The sequence below is a fragment of the Barbus barbus genome, assembly GCF_936440315.1.
Source record: "Barbus barbus genome assembly, chromosome: 25".
In the NCBI taxonomy this organism is placed as follows: domain Eukaryota; kingdom Metazoa; phylum Chordata; class Actinopteri; order Cypriniformes; family Cyprinidae; genus Barbus; species Barbus barbus.
The window spans coordinates 7,584,168-7,600,103 of record NC_136753.1 but is presented as its reverse complement, the minus strand read 5'-3'; the positions used below and the strand labels follow the sequence as shown (position 1 = coordinate 7,600,103).

General features: G+C 39.1%; 3 protein-coding genes across 9 annotated transcripts; 2 read left to right on the top strand and 1 right to left on the bottom strand.

Moving 5' to 3' along the window:
• Positions 1 to 302: 302 nt before the first annotated feature.
• LOC306845155 (NADH-ubiquinone oxidoreductase 75 kDa subunit, mitochondrial-like) lies at positions 303 to 10,803 on the bottom strand. Of its 3 annotated transcripts, none has more exons than XM_079377787.1 (24): positions 10,741 to 10,803; positions 9,260 to 9,427; positions 8,941 to 9,177; positions 8,133 to 8,245; positions 7,927 to 8,049; positions 6,565 to 6,675; positions 5,870 to 5,949; positions 5,671 to 5,762; positions 5,476 to 5,583; positions 5,302 to 5,378; positions 5,128 to 5,209; positions 4,863 to 4,993; positions 4,194 to 4,379; positions 3,901 to 4,035; positions 3,688 to 3,802; positions 3,458 to 3,603; positions 2,595 to 2,723; positions 2,364 to 2,493; positions 2,099 to 2,259; positions 1,818 to 1,972; positions 1,392 to 1,567; positions 1,145 to 1,279; positions 984 to 1,056; positions 303 to 864 (listed from the first exon to the last, which is right to left on the bottom strand). In XM_079377787.1, the coding sequence occupies exons 7-24, from the start codon at positions 5,943 to 5,945 to the stop codon at positions 773 to 775; spliced, it is 2,199 nt and encodes a 732-aa protein (XP_079233913.1). In that variant the 5' UTR covers positions 5,946 to 5,949; positions 6,565 to 6,675; positions 7,927 to 8,049; positions 8,133 to 8,245; positions 8,941 to 9,177; positions 9,260 to 9,427; positions 10,741 to 10,803; the 3' UTR covers positions 303 to 772. The 3 variants fall into 3 exon arrangements, with proteins under 3 accessions (XP_079233913.1, XP_079233915.1, XP_079233914.1); XM_079377789.1 differs by lacking the exon at positions 10,741 to 10,803 and adding an exon at positions 10,339 to 10,437 and having other exon boundaries at positions 8,133 to 8,241; XM_079377788.1 differs by lacking the exon at positions 10,741 to 10,803 and adding an exon at positions 10,339 to 10,430.
• On the top strand, positions 6,821 to 9,480 carry LOC306845156 (elongation factor 1-beta-like). The gene is made up of 6 exons (XM_079377790.1): positions 6,821 to 7,232; positions 7,617 to 7,739; positions 7,934 to 8,063; positions 8,254 to 8,317; positions 9,063 to 9,188; positions 9,277 to 9,480. Exons 1-6 carry the CDS (start codon positions 7,153 to 7,155, stop codon positions 9,429 to 9,431), a joined length of 678 nt encoding a protein of 225 aa, XP_079233916.1. The 5' UTR covers positions 6,821 to 7,152; the 3' UTR covers positions 9,432 to 9,480.
• On the top strand, positions 9,745 to 14,838 carry LOC306845153 (uncharacterized protein). Of its 5 annotated transcripts, none has more exons than XM_079377780.1 (7): positions 9,756 to 10,036; positions 10,392 to 10,481; positions 10,812 to 10,856; positions 11,442 to 11,475; positions 11,584 to 11,680; positions 11,923 to 12,050; positions 12,175 to 14,830. In XM_079377780.1, exons 3-7 carry the CDS (start codon positions 10,820 to 10,822, stop codon positions 14,609 to 14,611), a joined length of 2,733 nt encoding a protein of 910 aa, XP_079233906.1. In that variant the 5' UTR covers positions 9,756 to 10,036; positions 10,392 to 10,481; positions 10,812 to 10,819; the 3' UTR covers positions 14,612 to 14,830. The 5 variants fall into 5 exon arrangements, with proteins under 5 accessions (XP_079233908.1, XP_079233906.1, XP_079233910.1 ...); XM_079377781.1 differs by having other exon boundaries at positions 9,772 to 9,840; XM_079377782.1 differs by having other exon boundaries at positions 9,745 to 10,036; positions 10,392 to 10,856; positions 12,175 to 14,838.
• Positions 14,839 to 15,936: the final 1,098 nt, after the last annotated feature.

Genomic DNA, 15,936 nt, shown 5'->3' with positions numbered 1-15,936 from the left:
TTTTCCCTTCCTTGCTATCAATAAATGTTATCAAGATGGCTTGTGATCAAGATCGACATGGCTTGTGATATAAACTCTGAAGCAGGTGTTAGTGGGGGGTAAAGAGATTTTGAAGTGACTAAGATTGCCCCCTATCAACCTTCTTCAGTGATGTAAAAAGTGTTACATACTTTAGGGCATGTAAAAAGTATTATCAATAAACTGGAACTCGCCATAATCAATCACTCTGCTATTAAATGTAATTTAAAATATTGAATTAAATTTAAAATTAATTCAACAGAGTTGTCAAATTAAATATTTTTAGAGCAAAACAGGCTGTTGCATTTAATCCAGCATCATTATTAAAAAGAAAAACAATCAAGATCCTTTTTTTAAAAGCATTTTCTCCTTCCACTTCCATCCTACATTCTAAATGAACCAAAGCAGATTTTTTTTCTACTGTGCCCCTGCTTTGAATAATTTATACCAGCGATGTGAACGGTGACGATAGTATATTGATATAATACATTTTTATTTATCATAAGAGCTTTCCAAAACAAAGCAGACGTCATTCAGCCAAATCATGGGAATGAAAACTTTACAACACCCTTCAAAGCCTATTAAATATGAGCAAGATTCATTTCACACTTTTTTACTGCTCTGGTGAAGTCTTGACTATGCAAGAGACAAACAGCAAAGTATGCTGAAATCCAGGTATGTGTTTGTACATGTACTTGACGATAGCTACTTTTGTTCATATTATTATGGACAGATTGGTATGCCTGAAAGAGTTTTAACAAATTGAGGGCTCATCAACTGCTGCTGCTCCCTCTGTCACAGCCTTCACACACTTGGCCATTGTCTGAGAGGCTCTGCTGATGGGGTCTGTAGAGGAAGACAATTGAAGGCAATGGTAAACTACAGGTTTGAAGACATACAATTGGTTACAACATTCTATTCACACAAGAACTTATGAAACTAACTGAATGTATTTGTTACTCTACCTGTCATGTAGAAATCCTTCACAGTGAGTTGAGGAGGGACAAGAGGAGCTGCAAGTAATGACTGATTCACAGCCTAAGGAGAACAGGAGGACATTATTGAACTGTTTTAATAGTGCAGACTTAAAACAAAAACTAATATAAATTAAAAAAAGAACACTGACCTTTGAAAGCTCATGGGCCTGTTTGAAGTAATTGGCTTCCTCTACATCATCATATCTCACCAGGTTAGGAGAGACCTCTTCCAGCCGCCTTCGCACCTCATCCACTGTGTCATATGGCAGTGTGACTCCCGCCAGCTGGGCAAACAAAAACATGAGATTTTCTACTGACCAACCTGAATTTTATTCTAAATACAGAGGTATATGAACAATATTATACACTATTAAAGACCAGGTTTTGAGAGCGTACCTCAGAAATAGCACGCAAAATCTTCCAGTCCTCACGTGCCATACCAGGAGCAGTGACTGCCACTCTGGTCTGCTGGGCACGGCCCTCTGTGTTGACGTATGTACCATTCTTTTCGGTGTATGCAGCACCAGGCAAGATGACATCAGCCATGCCTGCACCTACATCTCCATGGTGACCTGATAAGCATGTAATGGCATTAAACCCAAAAGAATATATATTTGGATGCAATCCGCTTACCATCAAGGCCCCAATATACTCACGGCAAAGTTGTTTGTCGTTCTTTGCTTAGAGGTAAAATGTTGGCCTGATTTTTTTTTTTTTTTTCCAAAATGATGTCACAACAGTTTGTTAGTTTATTGGGGCCTTTAGATTGCAGTATAGAAACAAAGTCTACAGTATACAAAATATGGAAGTGTGTTTACTGACCCTGGTAAATGATAAAGCTATCTTTGGGAAGATCTGCTCTGGTGATGCAACCAGCATCGGCTCCCAGGAGAAACAGTACTTTGGGAGGGTTCTTTCGGATGGCATCAACACCAGGTTTGTAACCCAAGTCCAGGGCTGCCACTTGACTGGCCACCCTGAGGTCACAAACACACGTATAAGACAAGGTAAATACTTGTACTAAAAAAAATAAAAAGTGTCAAAATTCACAATTCTTTAAATCACACAGAACAGAAATGAACACACTTATGACAGTATCTGACCTGTGTAGCACATTGAGCACCTTCCATCCCTCCTCAACGCCACTGCTGGCCCGAGAATTTTGAGCAATTGTGGACACAGCCTTAAAGATGGCTGCCCCATCCTCCCTCTGGAGAGAAGAGCTACCCACCACTACGACAGGCTTTTTGGCCTGAGCTAGGACCTGAAATACAAAAACAAAATTCATTCAAAATTCTGACATCATGCTTACAGACAACATATGACTTAAAGCTTCAAATAAACTCCAACACCAATATTAAATGCTACCTTGCAGAACGGGTGTGTTCCAGCAGCGATCTCCTGCAGAACTTGTGTGGTTTCACCTAAATGGTTGTAAGAGTAGCTCAGGTCCACCTTATGACCCACCATGGCCACCTGGAGCTCATTATGCAGCCAACTGAAAGATGAAGACAAAAAAAAGAAAACAGTGAGGTGGAGTAAAATGACACCTAATCAACTTTTTACAACTGTTGAAAATATATTGTACAATGGTTATACCTCTTACGGACACGTGAATTGAAGAGAGGAGCCTCATAACGCGGGTTTGTTCCAACCAAAAGCAGAAGGTCACACTCCTCAATGCCAGTGATACGGCTGTTCAAGAGGTAATTGGAGCGCAGGTCGGTTCTAAGGAGACAAAATACCAAAAAGGTTTAAATCCTTAATAGTAAGATTGAAAGGTTAGTTCAAACAAAAACTGTCATCAATTACTCACCCCAGCTAATAGTTAAGACTTTTTTCACATAAGACATCATGAAAATAATCCAGTTCTTGCTTGACGAATAAGTTTCGTTCTCCATGTATGTGTGTTGATGAATGTGAATAAAAGCTTGAATTAAATTTGTTCATCAAGAAATCCATGCCAAGACCTGGATTAAACATCTTGATTTATATGGATATGTTTTATGAACTTTTAGAAGCTTGAACATTTTGATGGATTGGACTAAATTATTTTAATTTTTTTTAACAGAGCAACATGAGGGTGAGTAAATAATGACAGAATTTTTATTTCTGGGTTAAATATCCATTTAAGCTAATCAGTACCTAAAACAACAAGACTGGTATAGCATGATCAGAAGTTGCATTTTGAATAAAGAACAACATTTTTATATCTGAAGAAATGAGTGGTGCTTACATTGCAAAGAAGTTGCTGAAATATGGTCACTAGGCTGATACTTGCTTGCACAAGTTAAACTCATCATAAGAGCAATGACACTGGTTTTCAAGTAATTATTAGTAGTTAGTAAACGTTATAGTACTCCAAACATCACTATGTGAAGATATTTTATGACTGAAATCAGGACAGACATCATTCTCATTTCGGTCTCAAAAAAGATAAGTCTGATCAGATGAGTACTCACCCGGCACCTGCCACTGGGAAGATCTCCTCAGTGCAGAGGATGTCACTGTCCAATCTGTTCAGTAGGTCCTTCAGAGCCACCAGTGCCTCAGCATCTACCATCCCACCAGCAATAGCTCCTACCTCAGAACCCTGAACTCCCTGGAGCTGAAAACACAAGTCACAACCATTGAAATCTGTTGTCTTCAAACAACAAAGCTGGCTGATTCTGGTTTATATGCAATCACTAACTGCTCCAGCCACACGTGTAAGAACATCCTCCCAGGTGGTGACTACCAGCTGTCCACTGGCATCCTTCACCATAGGCTGGGTCAAGCGCTGCCTCTTCAGTCCATCATATGCAAACCTTAGAGAGGGTGAGCCAGAAACAAGACAGTGGACTGCACATGAGTGTGTGTAAATAGAGAGAGAATGTTTTCATATTTTAAGAGCTTGTGTGCTCACCTGGTCTTATCGGATATCCATTCTTCATTGACATCCTCATTCAGACGGGGCAGAATTCTCATGACCTCACCACCCCTGGTGCTCACCACAATGTTGGAGCCAACAGCATCAAGCACATCAATAGATTCAGTCTTTCTGTAGACACATCAGCAAAGCATGTTCAAAATGCAGAAAGGACACACATTCACCAAGTAATCTACTATTTAAAGGCAGTAGATTTAAAACAAAAACAAAATATAAATATAAAGGATCAAAGTGTACACAGAAAAACAAATAATTTCTCAGGATTGTACCTGGTCTCCCAGGGTCGTGAAGTGAAGGCGTAAGGTTTGGATGTCAGTGCTCCAACAGGACACAAGTCAATCACGTTACCAGACATTTCAGACATGAACATCTTCTCTACGTAGGTACCAATCTGCATGGAGTTACCGCGTCCTGTGGTTCCCAGGTCCTCCACACCAGCAACCTCACTGGCAAAACTGTGAAGTTATAAAAATATTTTTATATTTGATGAATCGCTAGAGTGATTTCTTTAACACTAAAAAACTCTGTCTGATCCTGAAGGAAACAGGGATGAGTACCAACAAAAAAAAAAAAAAAGTAATCAGTAATGCTTTGCACCGTATGCCATTGTTTTACAGCAAAGGTGTACCTGACTTTATACGGTAGCTATCATGGAGTATCATTAGATAAATTCTTCTGCTTTTATTGTAAACGTAAAACCTAAAGTAAAATATCTATAAATTCATAATTTATATTCAATTAATAATTCAATGTTTCCATGGCACATAAACAAAAGTTATTTTTGGTGGTGGCGGGGCCTGTAAAAGCATCCACAGGGCAAGCAGATAAACTACTAATCCAACTGGGTCATCAGAAAAAAGAATATTGTTGTTGGGGCTCCGCATTACATACATTTTATGCATTTATGCAGCCTTCAGTATAATAAACCTCCAACTCACCGAACACAACGTGTGCAATGTATACAGCGGGTCATGATTGTTTTAATAAGCGGGCCGATGTTCTTATCTTCAACTGCTCTCTTCCCTTCTGTAAAACGGCTTCTGTCAGCACCAAACATCATTGATTGGTCCTATATATCCAGCACAACATCAAGATGGGTAAAAACTGCATTAGGGATAATTCCATTCCCATTCTTGAGTGCATACTCAAGTTAACAGTCAAGTTCCATTAAACTGCTGTAAACATTTATTTTATTTTTTTTACCTGAAGATCGCACTCTCCTCCCTGATCGCAGATTGGACAGTCAAGAGGGTGGTTGGAAAGCAGGAACTCCATGACTCCCTCTCTATCAGAGACACAACAAGAAATACAAATGAATAAATGCACTATGTAATGTGATGCATGAACATTATTTGTAAAGCAAGAAACTACTCAAACCTGGCTTTCCGTGTTTTCTCTGAGTTGGTCAAAATGTTCCACCCCTTCATGACAGGCATTGCACATGCTGCAACAGGCTGTTGATGAAGTATAGATTAAAAAAAAAGTGCTTATACAAAGACTCGTCATGTATTTTGATCGATAACGTGATGTTATAATCATAGTGCATGTTACCTTTGGTGCTTTCTCAATTTCCACCAGACACATGCGGCAGTTACCAGCCACTGACAGACGATCATGATAGCAGAAACGAGGAATCTGCACACCTACTTTCTCACAAGCCTAAACACATTAGGCATGTCAACATATGACATGGAACGTACGATTTAACATGGAATTAATAAAAGGAAAATGTCACTGCATTATCACCTGTAGAACAGTGGTCCCTGGCTCCACCATGACAGGTTTTCCATCTATAAACACTTCAACCATATTGCTTGAGGCCCGGACTGAAGTCCGCACTGTTGTAAAAACAAGCCAGTGTTAAAAAATGACTGACAAGTTGCTTAGAATTCTTAAAGAAGGGCATTACACTTGATTTTCAAAGATAAAAAAGAATGCAAATTACCATTGTTATTGGTGGCAATGGAGCTGGAATGGGCAGCACCTGCCAAAGCCCGACTTACTGCTGGCAAACGCAACATGTCGCTGTAGAAGAAAATGCCAGGTGATTAGAAGAACACGTAACATGTTGATCCCCAGTATTTATTGAATAGTATCTACGTTAACAAATATGCCACTCTACTTTGAAACACAAAGGACACTGTAAAGAAAGACACAATATAATCATACTGATCAGACCTTAGATATGCAATTGACAGTATTAATTAGAAATTCTTTACTTATTCAAATTTCTGCATAGTGTAGACAGTCAACACAACAATTCATTTGGCAAGGATTACAAAACCTAAGATTTTATAACACCCATAACACAACATGTTTCTGCCCTAAAAAAAAAAAAAGCATGAAGGCACAATATTTTTAAAAGAACGCATTTTAAACATATATGGGTATTGCACTGTTAAGGGGAAGTAGCTCAAACACATAAAATGTAAAACTAATGCTGTTGACATTTCCATCTGTACACACTGGTTAGCAGGCTAGCACTGCAGATTAAGTTACTCAAGGACAGGGAGAACGTTACTGTGAATTACCCATGTTTCGCATGCATTTACAATTCCAGCCGTCATACACAAAGTAAATATCCAAACAATATGCCCTTTACACTTTAATCAACAAAAAAATACCATCTTTAACGCTTACCTTGACGCTATTTGGCCTTCTAGACCAGAACAGCGTTACGACCGCAGGTTCAGTTATGAATGCGCACTCGGGTGATTTCGGAGATGACGGAAATAGCCGATGCACATTAATCTTTGAAAAAAAGACAAAAACATTTTATTAAGTCAGATTATTCTATAATATAGGAATGAATACACGTATGTTGAAATACATTCATATATTAAATACATTTTATATGATTAATCTAACGTTTGTCGTTGACCTTTTACATTTATTCGTCGTCATTTCCGCTCATAAAAGACGTCGTGTCCTACTCTTATTTCACGTTAAAAGCCAAACAGTCAACACGGTTTTCGGTTTCTGTGAAAAACGGGAGATGAGTATCGTGCCGTCTTTATTGTCTATAAAAGTTAAGCTTCCCATACCTAGAGCAAATTGCTGTCAAAAATGATCTATTTTCGTATATTATTGCAAAATATGTCAAGAGTGGGCGGAGTCATGGCGTCAGCGGTATAAAGACCATCTCACGTTCTTTTCTCGTTCCTTCGCTCTTCCTCCGAGCTCAGAAATCCACGTCTGTACACGAGGTCTCACCGGTAACTTATAACAATGGGCTTTGGTGATCTCAAAACACCCGCTGGACTCAAGGTTCTGAATGAGTTTCTGGCAAACAAAAGTTACATCGAGGGGTGAGCTGTTTTAAGACTTTATTTGTCTAGTCCTCTTAAGTTGGCTTGTAACGACTTGTGATTGTCCTCTTTTTCTAATGCTGTAATACTAAAATAATTTTGGGTGCAGTTATAAATGTCATATGTCATGGTTATTAATATTTTTAGCTATAAATAATATGGCATTTGTATGTACAATCAAATATTGTAGCCAAACCCCCCCCCCCACACACACACACACCAGTGTTTGCCAGGCGCCACATTTTCATTGCTTGTACTGTGGATTCATTTGTAAATATTACGCAATTATGTCATTTAATCCATTCATAAATACCTCTTATTGCTTATGGAGAAAACGCCAGCCTCACTACACATTTGATGGCTCAATACACATTTTCTTAACAGGTATGTGCCCTCTCAGGCTGATATTGCAGTGTTCGATGCTCTATCTGGCGCCCCCTCAGCTGACCTCTGCCATGCTTTGCGGTGGTACAACCACATCAAGTCTTACCAGAAGGAGAAGGGCAGGTAATGTGAAGCTTGTTTGTAATATTTAATGTTTTGCAGGAACTTCCACCAATATGTGATGATTATCCTATCACCATCTTTCGCCTGAGTGACTGATGCACAATCTTTCAAATTCTGATTTGGCTGGGAGTTCTCAGACTGTTAGGTGCTCTTGTGCAGCATCAAGGAATCACTCCCCTTTTCTTACCTTTTAGCCTTCCAGGTGTGAAGAAGCCTCTCAGTCAGTACGGCCCTGCTGGTGTGGAGGACACAACTTCAGCAGCTCCTGCAGCAGCTGATGAAGACGATGATGACATTGATCTGTTTGGTTCTGATGAGGAAGAGGTGAGTTCAGTAGCAGAAGGGATGGTGTGTTTTGATAGAATTGTCTGGTCAAATGATGATTTTTCTCACCATCTTTCGGCTGATGTTGTGATGGACAACCTTTTCTTACTGAAAACCAGTGAACCAGAAAAATGTTCATGCAGTTGCAGTGTGTTTGATCATGGACCTGATCATGGATCTTTCTTTACAGGATGAAGAGACCAAAAAGATCAAGGAGGAGAGGCTTGCAGCATACAACTCAAAGAAGTCAAAGAGTATGTATTGTCTCTTAAATGCACACTACTGGTCAGAGGTTTGCAATAATTGAGTTACAGTTTTTGAAGTCTTTTATGCTCACCAGGGAAATCAGAAATCATCCTAATATGCTGCTTTGGTGCTCCGTTATCAGTAATGGTTCTTATCAATGTTGAAAACAGTTTCTGCTGCTTAATATTTTTGTGGAAACCATTAAATTAGTTTTTTTACCTAAATCTTACCCAAATAACTTTTAAATGTAGTGTATCATGTTATCCACATAAGCAGCTGTTTTTAACATTAAGAAATGTTTCTTTTAACAAACAATTTGTTTACAATTTAACAAATTAACACAACAGCATATTATTATTATTTTTTTATTTTGAAGGATCATGTGGCACAAGACTAAAGTAATTGCTGTTAAAAATTTAGGATTTTTTTTATTTATTTTTATATATATATTAAAATAGAATACAGTGTAGTAATATGTTGCCGTGTCAGGTTTTTTTTTTTTTTAAATCAAAATCAGCCATGGTAAGCACCATAGACTTCTTTCAAAAACTTAATTCTAATTGTTCCAAAATTTGACTGGTAGTGTTCATATAGTAACGTTGTGACTAGTTTAGTGATGACTTCAAATTACCATCTTTCGGCTGAATGATGTGATTGACACTTTTTTTTGCCTGATATTCACTAGTCATTTAATTGATTTATTGGATTCCTGTGTTTGCGTTGTCATTGATTGTCTCTTTAATGTCTGAGCAGAGCCTGCACTTATCGCCAAGTCTTCCATCCTGTTGGATGTCAAGCCCTGGGATGACGAAACTGACATGGCGAAGCTTGAGGAGTGTGTCCGCAGCATTCAATTGGACGGTTTACTCTGGGGACAGTGTAAGTCATAATATAGTGCATGCAAGTCAAAGTTTTGTCCATATTTTGTATTTCAGTACACTAATTGTCACCTGACTTCTCCTTTCAGCTAAGTTGTTGCCTGTTGGCTATGGCATCAAGAAGCTGCAGATTGGCTGTGTTGTGGAGGATGATAAAGTTGGAACAGACCAGCTGGAGGAACTTATCACAGCCTTTGAAGACTATGTGCAGTCCATGGATGTGGCAGCCTTCAACAAGATCTGAAACCCCAGTTCAAAGCATTAATCAAATAAAAGCACTTCAAATGCACTTGAGTTTTTTTTTTTTATTTTGTGTGGCTTCGACTTAAATATTATTTTTTTATTTTTTTTTTGTAAATGCACTGAAATGTCTAAAACTGTAGCAAATTGTAACCAATAATTTAAGGTTGGCTTGATATTTGTAGGCCAGTTTATTTTTTTTATATTCTCATGTTTAGCATGACTGTGGGAACTATTGCACAAATTCACAGTTTGCAACATTTCTAATGTTACTATCAAGGCATGTAATCAGACTTTTATAGTGGGCGGATTCCCGCGCTTTACTCTTACGTCACTCCATGAGCAGACCTAGGCTAAATCCGGATACCGATGGGATCTAAGTGGAATAACATCTATAATCGGGTGACAGCACGGTGAAGACTGCAGCCACATTATGTTAATGTATTTTGTATTTCATAAATAAGGGAATATTTACCATGTCACAGTCCCGCAGTCCACGTTGTCATGCTAAGTGTCACTAGCGTGCTAAGTGAACTAGCCTAGCTGGCTAGCTTAAACTACAGTTTGTGTGTTTCCAAACAGTGTGGATGGTCTGAAACCGTGTAAAATGTAAGCGTTTTCAAATACATTTTACGTTAAAGTGTATTTATGTGGTAATATTGGGGCGCGCTGTTTAAATGGCCGTGTTTGTGTGTGCAGGCCGGTATATGAGTAGTTGCAGCTGGACCGTAAAAAACACTTCAAATTAATGACAAGTTTATTATATACATGTTTTAAAGTATCAAAACTGAGTTTTAAGATTCAAATAGTGCTTTATTAATGTATCTTTCGTTCTTAACATATTATACTAATACTTATTCTTAATGTATTACTCGTATTATAGAAGTAGAATAATAAGCAAGTGCACTTACAAGAGACTTTTAAGTGTTTTCTAATTCTCCTTCGATGTATCCTGTATTTTTAGATGCGACTTTTAACTTCCCACACGTGGCTGCACACATCTACGCGGTGATGTGACACGGGAACATTTATAGTCATCCTCTCCTCCATGTAGGTGAGCAAATAAAGTATATTTGTATTTATTTAGTATGCCTGTTTATCGAAATGTTTTTTTTTCTTTATTATAGTTTATTTATAAAATACACACGCATACAGCATAAGTCAGTAGGTAATTGCATAGCAGTGAACTTACGTTTCTGCAAGGCCAAGAGCAAGAAAGATAAAATATATTGGAAAAATTAAGTGGATTTGCAAGAGAACACTGTAAATGCATAATAAAAATGTTAACAGTGAAATAGTTCTGAATGTCCTACCTATACGGTGTGTGATACAATTATACAGTATGCAACTCCCTCTTGCTCTGTGTTTGTGTGATTGCTTCTAGATAGCACCATGCCCTTGGAGGAGGGACCACAGTCCTCTGCTAGAAGTAAGGCAGTTTTTATATTTCACCTATGGAGAGCCCAGAGGGACTATTAAAATACTAATTAAATTATCAAAAGACCATTAGGATAATAAAATAGATTTTTATAATAGAGAACTTTTAAAAGTGAGATGAAAACCCTTCTATATGTATGTTGTTGATGTAAAATTATATGCCTCCAATCAGACTATACAGCATTTTAGTACAAGTTGAGCTGTCATTTGTTAGAAATCTAGTCAAACTAGACAAATGCCAACATGGGCAGGTTGTGAGACATGTCCTTATATTCTCAAAAAATTATGAATAAGACTAAAAAAAGAGAAAAAAATTACTTGGAGGCTACCTAGACTACAATAAATATAGGTAAATGATGAAGATGAACATTGTTTGTGAGGACTTGTTGCTTAAAGATATCTAATAAGAACATTTTAAAGGTTTTAAAAGTATTTTAAACATTTGAAAGATCATTATATCTGGTATTGTCTTGGGTCACCACTGATGTCCAAATTCCAATGTAACATCTGTGAAGCAAAACTAGTTGAGAAGCACTGATTTAGAGAACGCATATAAATGTTTTGTCATGTGTTGTAGAAGCAGAGAGGCGTCCACCTGACATGTCCGGCAAGTGAGTTGTCTGAAAATAAATTTGCAGCAGTCTATCCAATCTCATTGTGTTTATATTACAAATTTAAAACAAATAAATATTAAAATCTATTATTTACCCCATCTGAAGGACTAGTAGAGGAGAAGAGCCTGTTGCTGGTCCTTCCAGCTCCCAAAGACAGGGTTACTGCAGCTGCTGTCAAGTTCTGTACAATAGTGTGGAACAGGTACGTAACTCTCCGTCATTCCATTGAAATACTGTTGTGGTCAAGGTATTGGTCAAAGTATTTGTTAAGTTTGGGTTAATAGTTCCATTTTAACAATTTAATGTGAATCACTATCAAATATAATTATATTGAGGTTTAAAGATTCTAATATGCATTTATGATACTCAGACCTGTTTATAATTATTAATATTATGACGTTCAGAGTCATTATGGCTTTTTTGTAAACAACTTGTATTCTGCAGCACATCTTGAGTGCCCAACATAGAGAAGTGGTACGAGCTGCTAGAGCTAATGTGTCTTCTGGAAGTTTGTTAGAGAGATTCCTCCAGGATGTGCTTCAGTATCATCCTCATCGCTATAGTGATACACGGTAAGCTATCCACATCAGATTTCTTATTTAGCCTTGTTGGCATGTTCTCATAACATACTGCATACTTTGAGTTTTGTGAATTGAATGTTCACTTACTGTTTTTGACACCTCTTTTTCTCTGTAGGCCCACTCATGCTGATCTACCTTCGCTAACCACCCCACTCATCCCAAAGGAGGTGCTCTCAGAGGTGTACTGTGGATCAGACGATGATGGTGTCTCTGTTGGGACACGTGAGGAGATGCCTACTTCTGATGAAGAGTCCTGTGAAATGCTGCAAATTGCAACCTCAACCCCAGCAGTGATGACTGACCTTACTGCATCTACATACATACAAACCACTTCCCAAAAAGGAAAAGTGGTGCCTGAACCGCCTCCCCCTGAAAAGCACTCCCCCACACAGGGTTTTTTGCATAGGACTAGTGGCAGCTCTGCCAATGATGACAAACCGAATACATCACAATTGACACTACCTGTTCAGAGACAGAGTTTACAAAGAAATCCCTCTGGGCATCCCTGTGCTTCAGAGGGTCTGCCAGTCGCCAAGACTGGAGCTGTTGGACACAGGAAAGCACACAAGAAGACTAATAAGGATAAAGAGGGGAGCGACTCCATTACAGTTTCCCGTGTCCCAACAGCTGCAAAGTGCATTACCTCAAAGAACCAGCCTTCAACCTTTCGATCAGTGGCAGAAGAGTCCACAATGTGGATTTCAGCACTGCCACCTTGGAAAGGCACCCATAGGGAACAGACATTCAGTCATCTATCTGACCAGATTCGAGATGTGATAGAGGAGGTTATTGAAAAATACTGTTATGGCCACAGTCTCAATGTAGATCAGCGGGAGGATGATGGTAGCTTCGTTCTGAGTCCTCAGTCTATGAGTCAATCCAAAGGCAGTGAAGAATGGGACAATGCAATACAGATGGCGTTGGGAAAGACAAAGGCTGAAGAAAAAAATTTAGCTGAGTTACTGGAAGTGCATATAAACCTTGAAGACCAAGGATACCAGACTCAGCTGCACACAGCCCTAAACACTGTGGGAACACCTGAGGAAAACATGGAGAGTTCTGCTGAGAAGGTGTTTCCTGATCTGCCCCACATACCACAGTCTTTTGTTGGCAAAACATTGACACAGGTGATGTTTGAAGATGACATGAAGATAGACTCCATAGTGAAAGAATTCCAACAAGGCCAGTTCCGTTGCTATTTTGACAGCGAATCATTAGCTAGGTTTGGGAAGCACCGTAAAAAAAGGAGAAAGAAAAAGAAGCAGGACAAAAAAGAGGAGGCAGATAACGCTGGGTTGGAGCCTACAGACATCTTGCCACTCATGGATCACAATGAAGAAGACCCCAGGCATTCCACTATTTTGAAGAAATCTAGGCCAAAAATTTACAGACTTGCATCACGTTGCCAAGTGGTAAAGGTAAGCCACGGTACACAGACCATCCCTCTTATATGCCCTGTGGTGCGGCAAAAATCATCACAAGAAACATTCCCCTCAGCACACAGTGAAGAGCCCCAACAATACCCCAGCCCTGAAAGGACCCCTGACATGAAGACCAGACTCTGTGCTTTGAAGCTTCCAGCTTCTTACTGCAAGATAATGAGTCCTCTACAGGCCAAAACTGTGGTCTATGTGCTTTCTTCCCCAGATGGGGGTCAAGGAATCTCCAAGCCTACCCCTATTAAGAAATCAGGAAGGAAACGTAAGTCATGTGATAGTGACGTTGGCCTGAAGTACAAATACAAAAAAACACCTCTTAAGTTCTATGACCCTTTGACCAATAGGATCTTGAAGAGTCCACCTAAAGGCATGTCTTCACCCAAATCTCTTTCACATGTTCGACAGCTATTCCGTAGCCTAAGCCCAGATATTAATAAGGAGAGGCAGGGCCTGGGGCAGGGGCAGTCATCAAGAGGTTCTCGGAAGGGTCGTGGTAGGAGCAGCATGGTTGATCTATGTACTTCCACCTCAGACTCCATTCTGGATAGCGGTGGCCCCTCAGAACCTGGTTCTTCTTTGTCTAGCAGCCGAAGAGCCTTATTCACCCGCTCCTCTATTTCAAGTAGCAGTTGTTTCTTCCTTGGACACCTCACGCCATCTACCCATGTGGATGATTCTTCCAAAGCATTTTCTCACTCTTGCGCGGGCAGTTCCTATAAAGTTGGAGGACTAGAACAAGAGGAACACCGCCAACAAGCACCAGTTGACCAAATGCCAATCAGACGTAGCTCACGGAGGGCTGGACCTTTGACTCCAGTCAAGAGACCATCAGTACCCCCTTACAGGACCAAGAGGAAGTCACCCAAACCACAGCGCAAAGCAAAATCACAAGGCAATCTCCAGCAAACTGTTGGCTCCCGTATATCTGCAGAATGTAGGACATCTCCCAGAAACAAAAGCCCTGCTCGGTCCTCACTTAGATCATCGGTTTCCTCTAAATTGGCGATTCAGCCGGTTATTACATCCTCTTCTAAACAAATAAATACAATGCTCAGTGCCAGTCAGCAGAAGAGAGTGAGGGGGAGGACCGCCACTGTACATATAGCAGACTGAACATTATTAGACACCAGCCATGAGCATAAGCTGTCTTCTGTTCTTCAAATGCTGTATAGTTTTGCACAGTAGAATTTCAGCTGACTGATCTAGTTGAAGTTCATTTCTGTCTCTATATGTTTGTTTATTTGTTATATGCATTTTTTACTTGTAATGAGTATATTTTTTAAGTTTATAATGGGTATTTTCTCAAAGGTTGATGGTTGTAAATTAAATTTATAATTAATATTTTTGTCCTTGATGATGATATATTAGAGCTTGTTTTTCACAATGGGTTTTGGCACTATTACATTGTCTTAAAAATAGCAAACCTACAAATGCAAACATTGCTCAAGTCAGCAATACACAGCCTACACAAGGAGCAAATGTGCTCTTTGGGAATCAGTCATTCATTCTCTCTCACAAACACACAATACAAATGCCTTTATAGAGATAAAGGTACATCTTTTGTTGGCATATATTATTGCACTAACACTTTGTCTAATGGTTGTTGAGATCAAAGCATCTAAACAACCCAGCAGCCATAGTGAAGGTTTGCGATCTTCCATGAAAGTGGGCAGAAGCTACAACATTGTTTTTAAAAATATAGTGAGGTTGGTCCATTGATGTTTCTCTCCTATCTGGCTGGAGAAGAAATTAAATACAAATGTGTCTCCTGAGTGACCGTGGAAGCCTGAATATAAATATATATCTTCACAAGGCCAACATTTCATATAAACACGTAATAATGCTCTTCACAGAGAGCAAAACATCCAAAAAAGTATAAGGGTCTATATACAAATAATGTAAAAAACAGCAGTAAATAGCAGATTATATCCCTTTGTGCAAAATTTTAGTGGTATGGGCTGAAAAAAAAGAGATATATAGAAATGTAATAGAGGAACAAATTTGAATGTATAAGGCAGCAATGAGCTTATATAATATATATTTTTAATGTAAAATACGTGTGCAAATAGTGACAGAAAAAGGTATGCTTAATAATTTCTTTAAAAAAAAATGTAGTCGGTCCGTCCATGTGGTTTGACATAGATAGCCTATGCTTTTAATGAAATGTCTAACCAATGTCTTTATTTACCTATAAAAGACCAAAGCTTTTATTTCAGAGCTTGTGGGCTAGTGTACACTCATTCTAGTTGTCTTAATGTATTGAGAAGAAAATGGTAAATCTCCAATTAGCTAGGATGAGTGTGTTGGCGAGTGTACAAAGTGAGGATGGTTGACGCGTCAGCGCAGCAGAAGATGCACTGCGCAATCGCATTGGCTTCCCTCGCGATACGAGCTGCTTGGACACCGCCTTCCATCCATCCGAGCTGCCACCCCTTCGC

Bases quoted from the DNA above. Each gene is read 5' to 3' on its own strand.
- LOC306845155 (XM_079377787.1), bottom strand. From the start codon at position 5,945: ATGTTGCGTTTGCCAGCAGTAAGTCGGGCTTTGGCAGGTGCTGCCCAT. The intron at 4,994-5,127 runs GTAAAAAAAATA...CTGGATATATAG, and splicing joins GAGGAGAGTGCGATCTTCAG to GACCAATCAATGATGTTTGG. The intron at 4,380-4,862 runs GTGAGTTGGAGG...ATAACTTCACAG, and splicing joins CATTGCACACGTTGTGTTCG to TTTTGCCAGTGAGGTTGCTG.
- LOC306845153 (XM_079377782.1), top strand. From the start codon at position 10,820: ATGCCCTTGGAGGAGGGACCACAGTCCTCTGCTAGAA. The intron at 10,857-11,441 runs GTAAGGCAGTTT...CATGTGTTGTAG, and splicing joins ACCACAGTCCTCTGCTAGAA to AAGCAGAGAGGCGTCCACCT. The intron at 11,476-11,583 runs GTGAGTTGTCTG...CCCCATCTGAAG, and splicing joins CCACCTGACATGTCCGGCAA to GACTAGTAGAGGAGAAGAGC.
- LOC306845156 (XM_079377790.1), top strand. From the start codon at position 7,153: ATGGGCTTTGGTGATCTCAAAACACCCGCTGGACTCAAGGTTCTGAAT. The intron at 8,318-9,062 runs GTATGTATTGTC...ATGTCTGAGCAG, and splicing joins CAACTCAAAGAAGTCAAAGA to AGCCTGCACTTATCGCCAAG. The intron at 9,189-9,276 runs GTAAGTCATAAT...TTCTCCTTTCAG, and splicing joins CGGTTTACTCTGGGGACAGT to CTAAGTTGTTGCCTGTTGGC.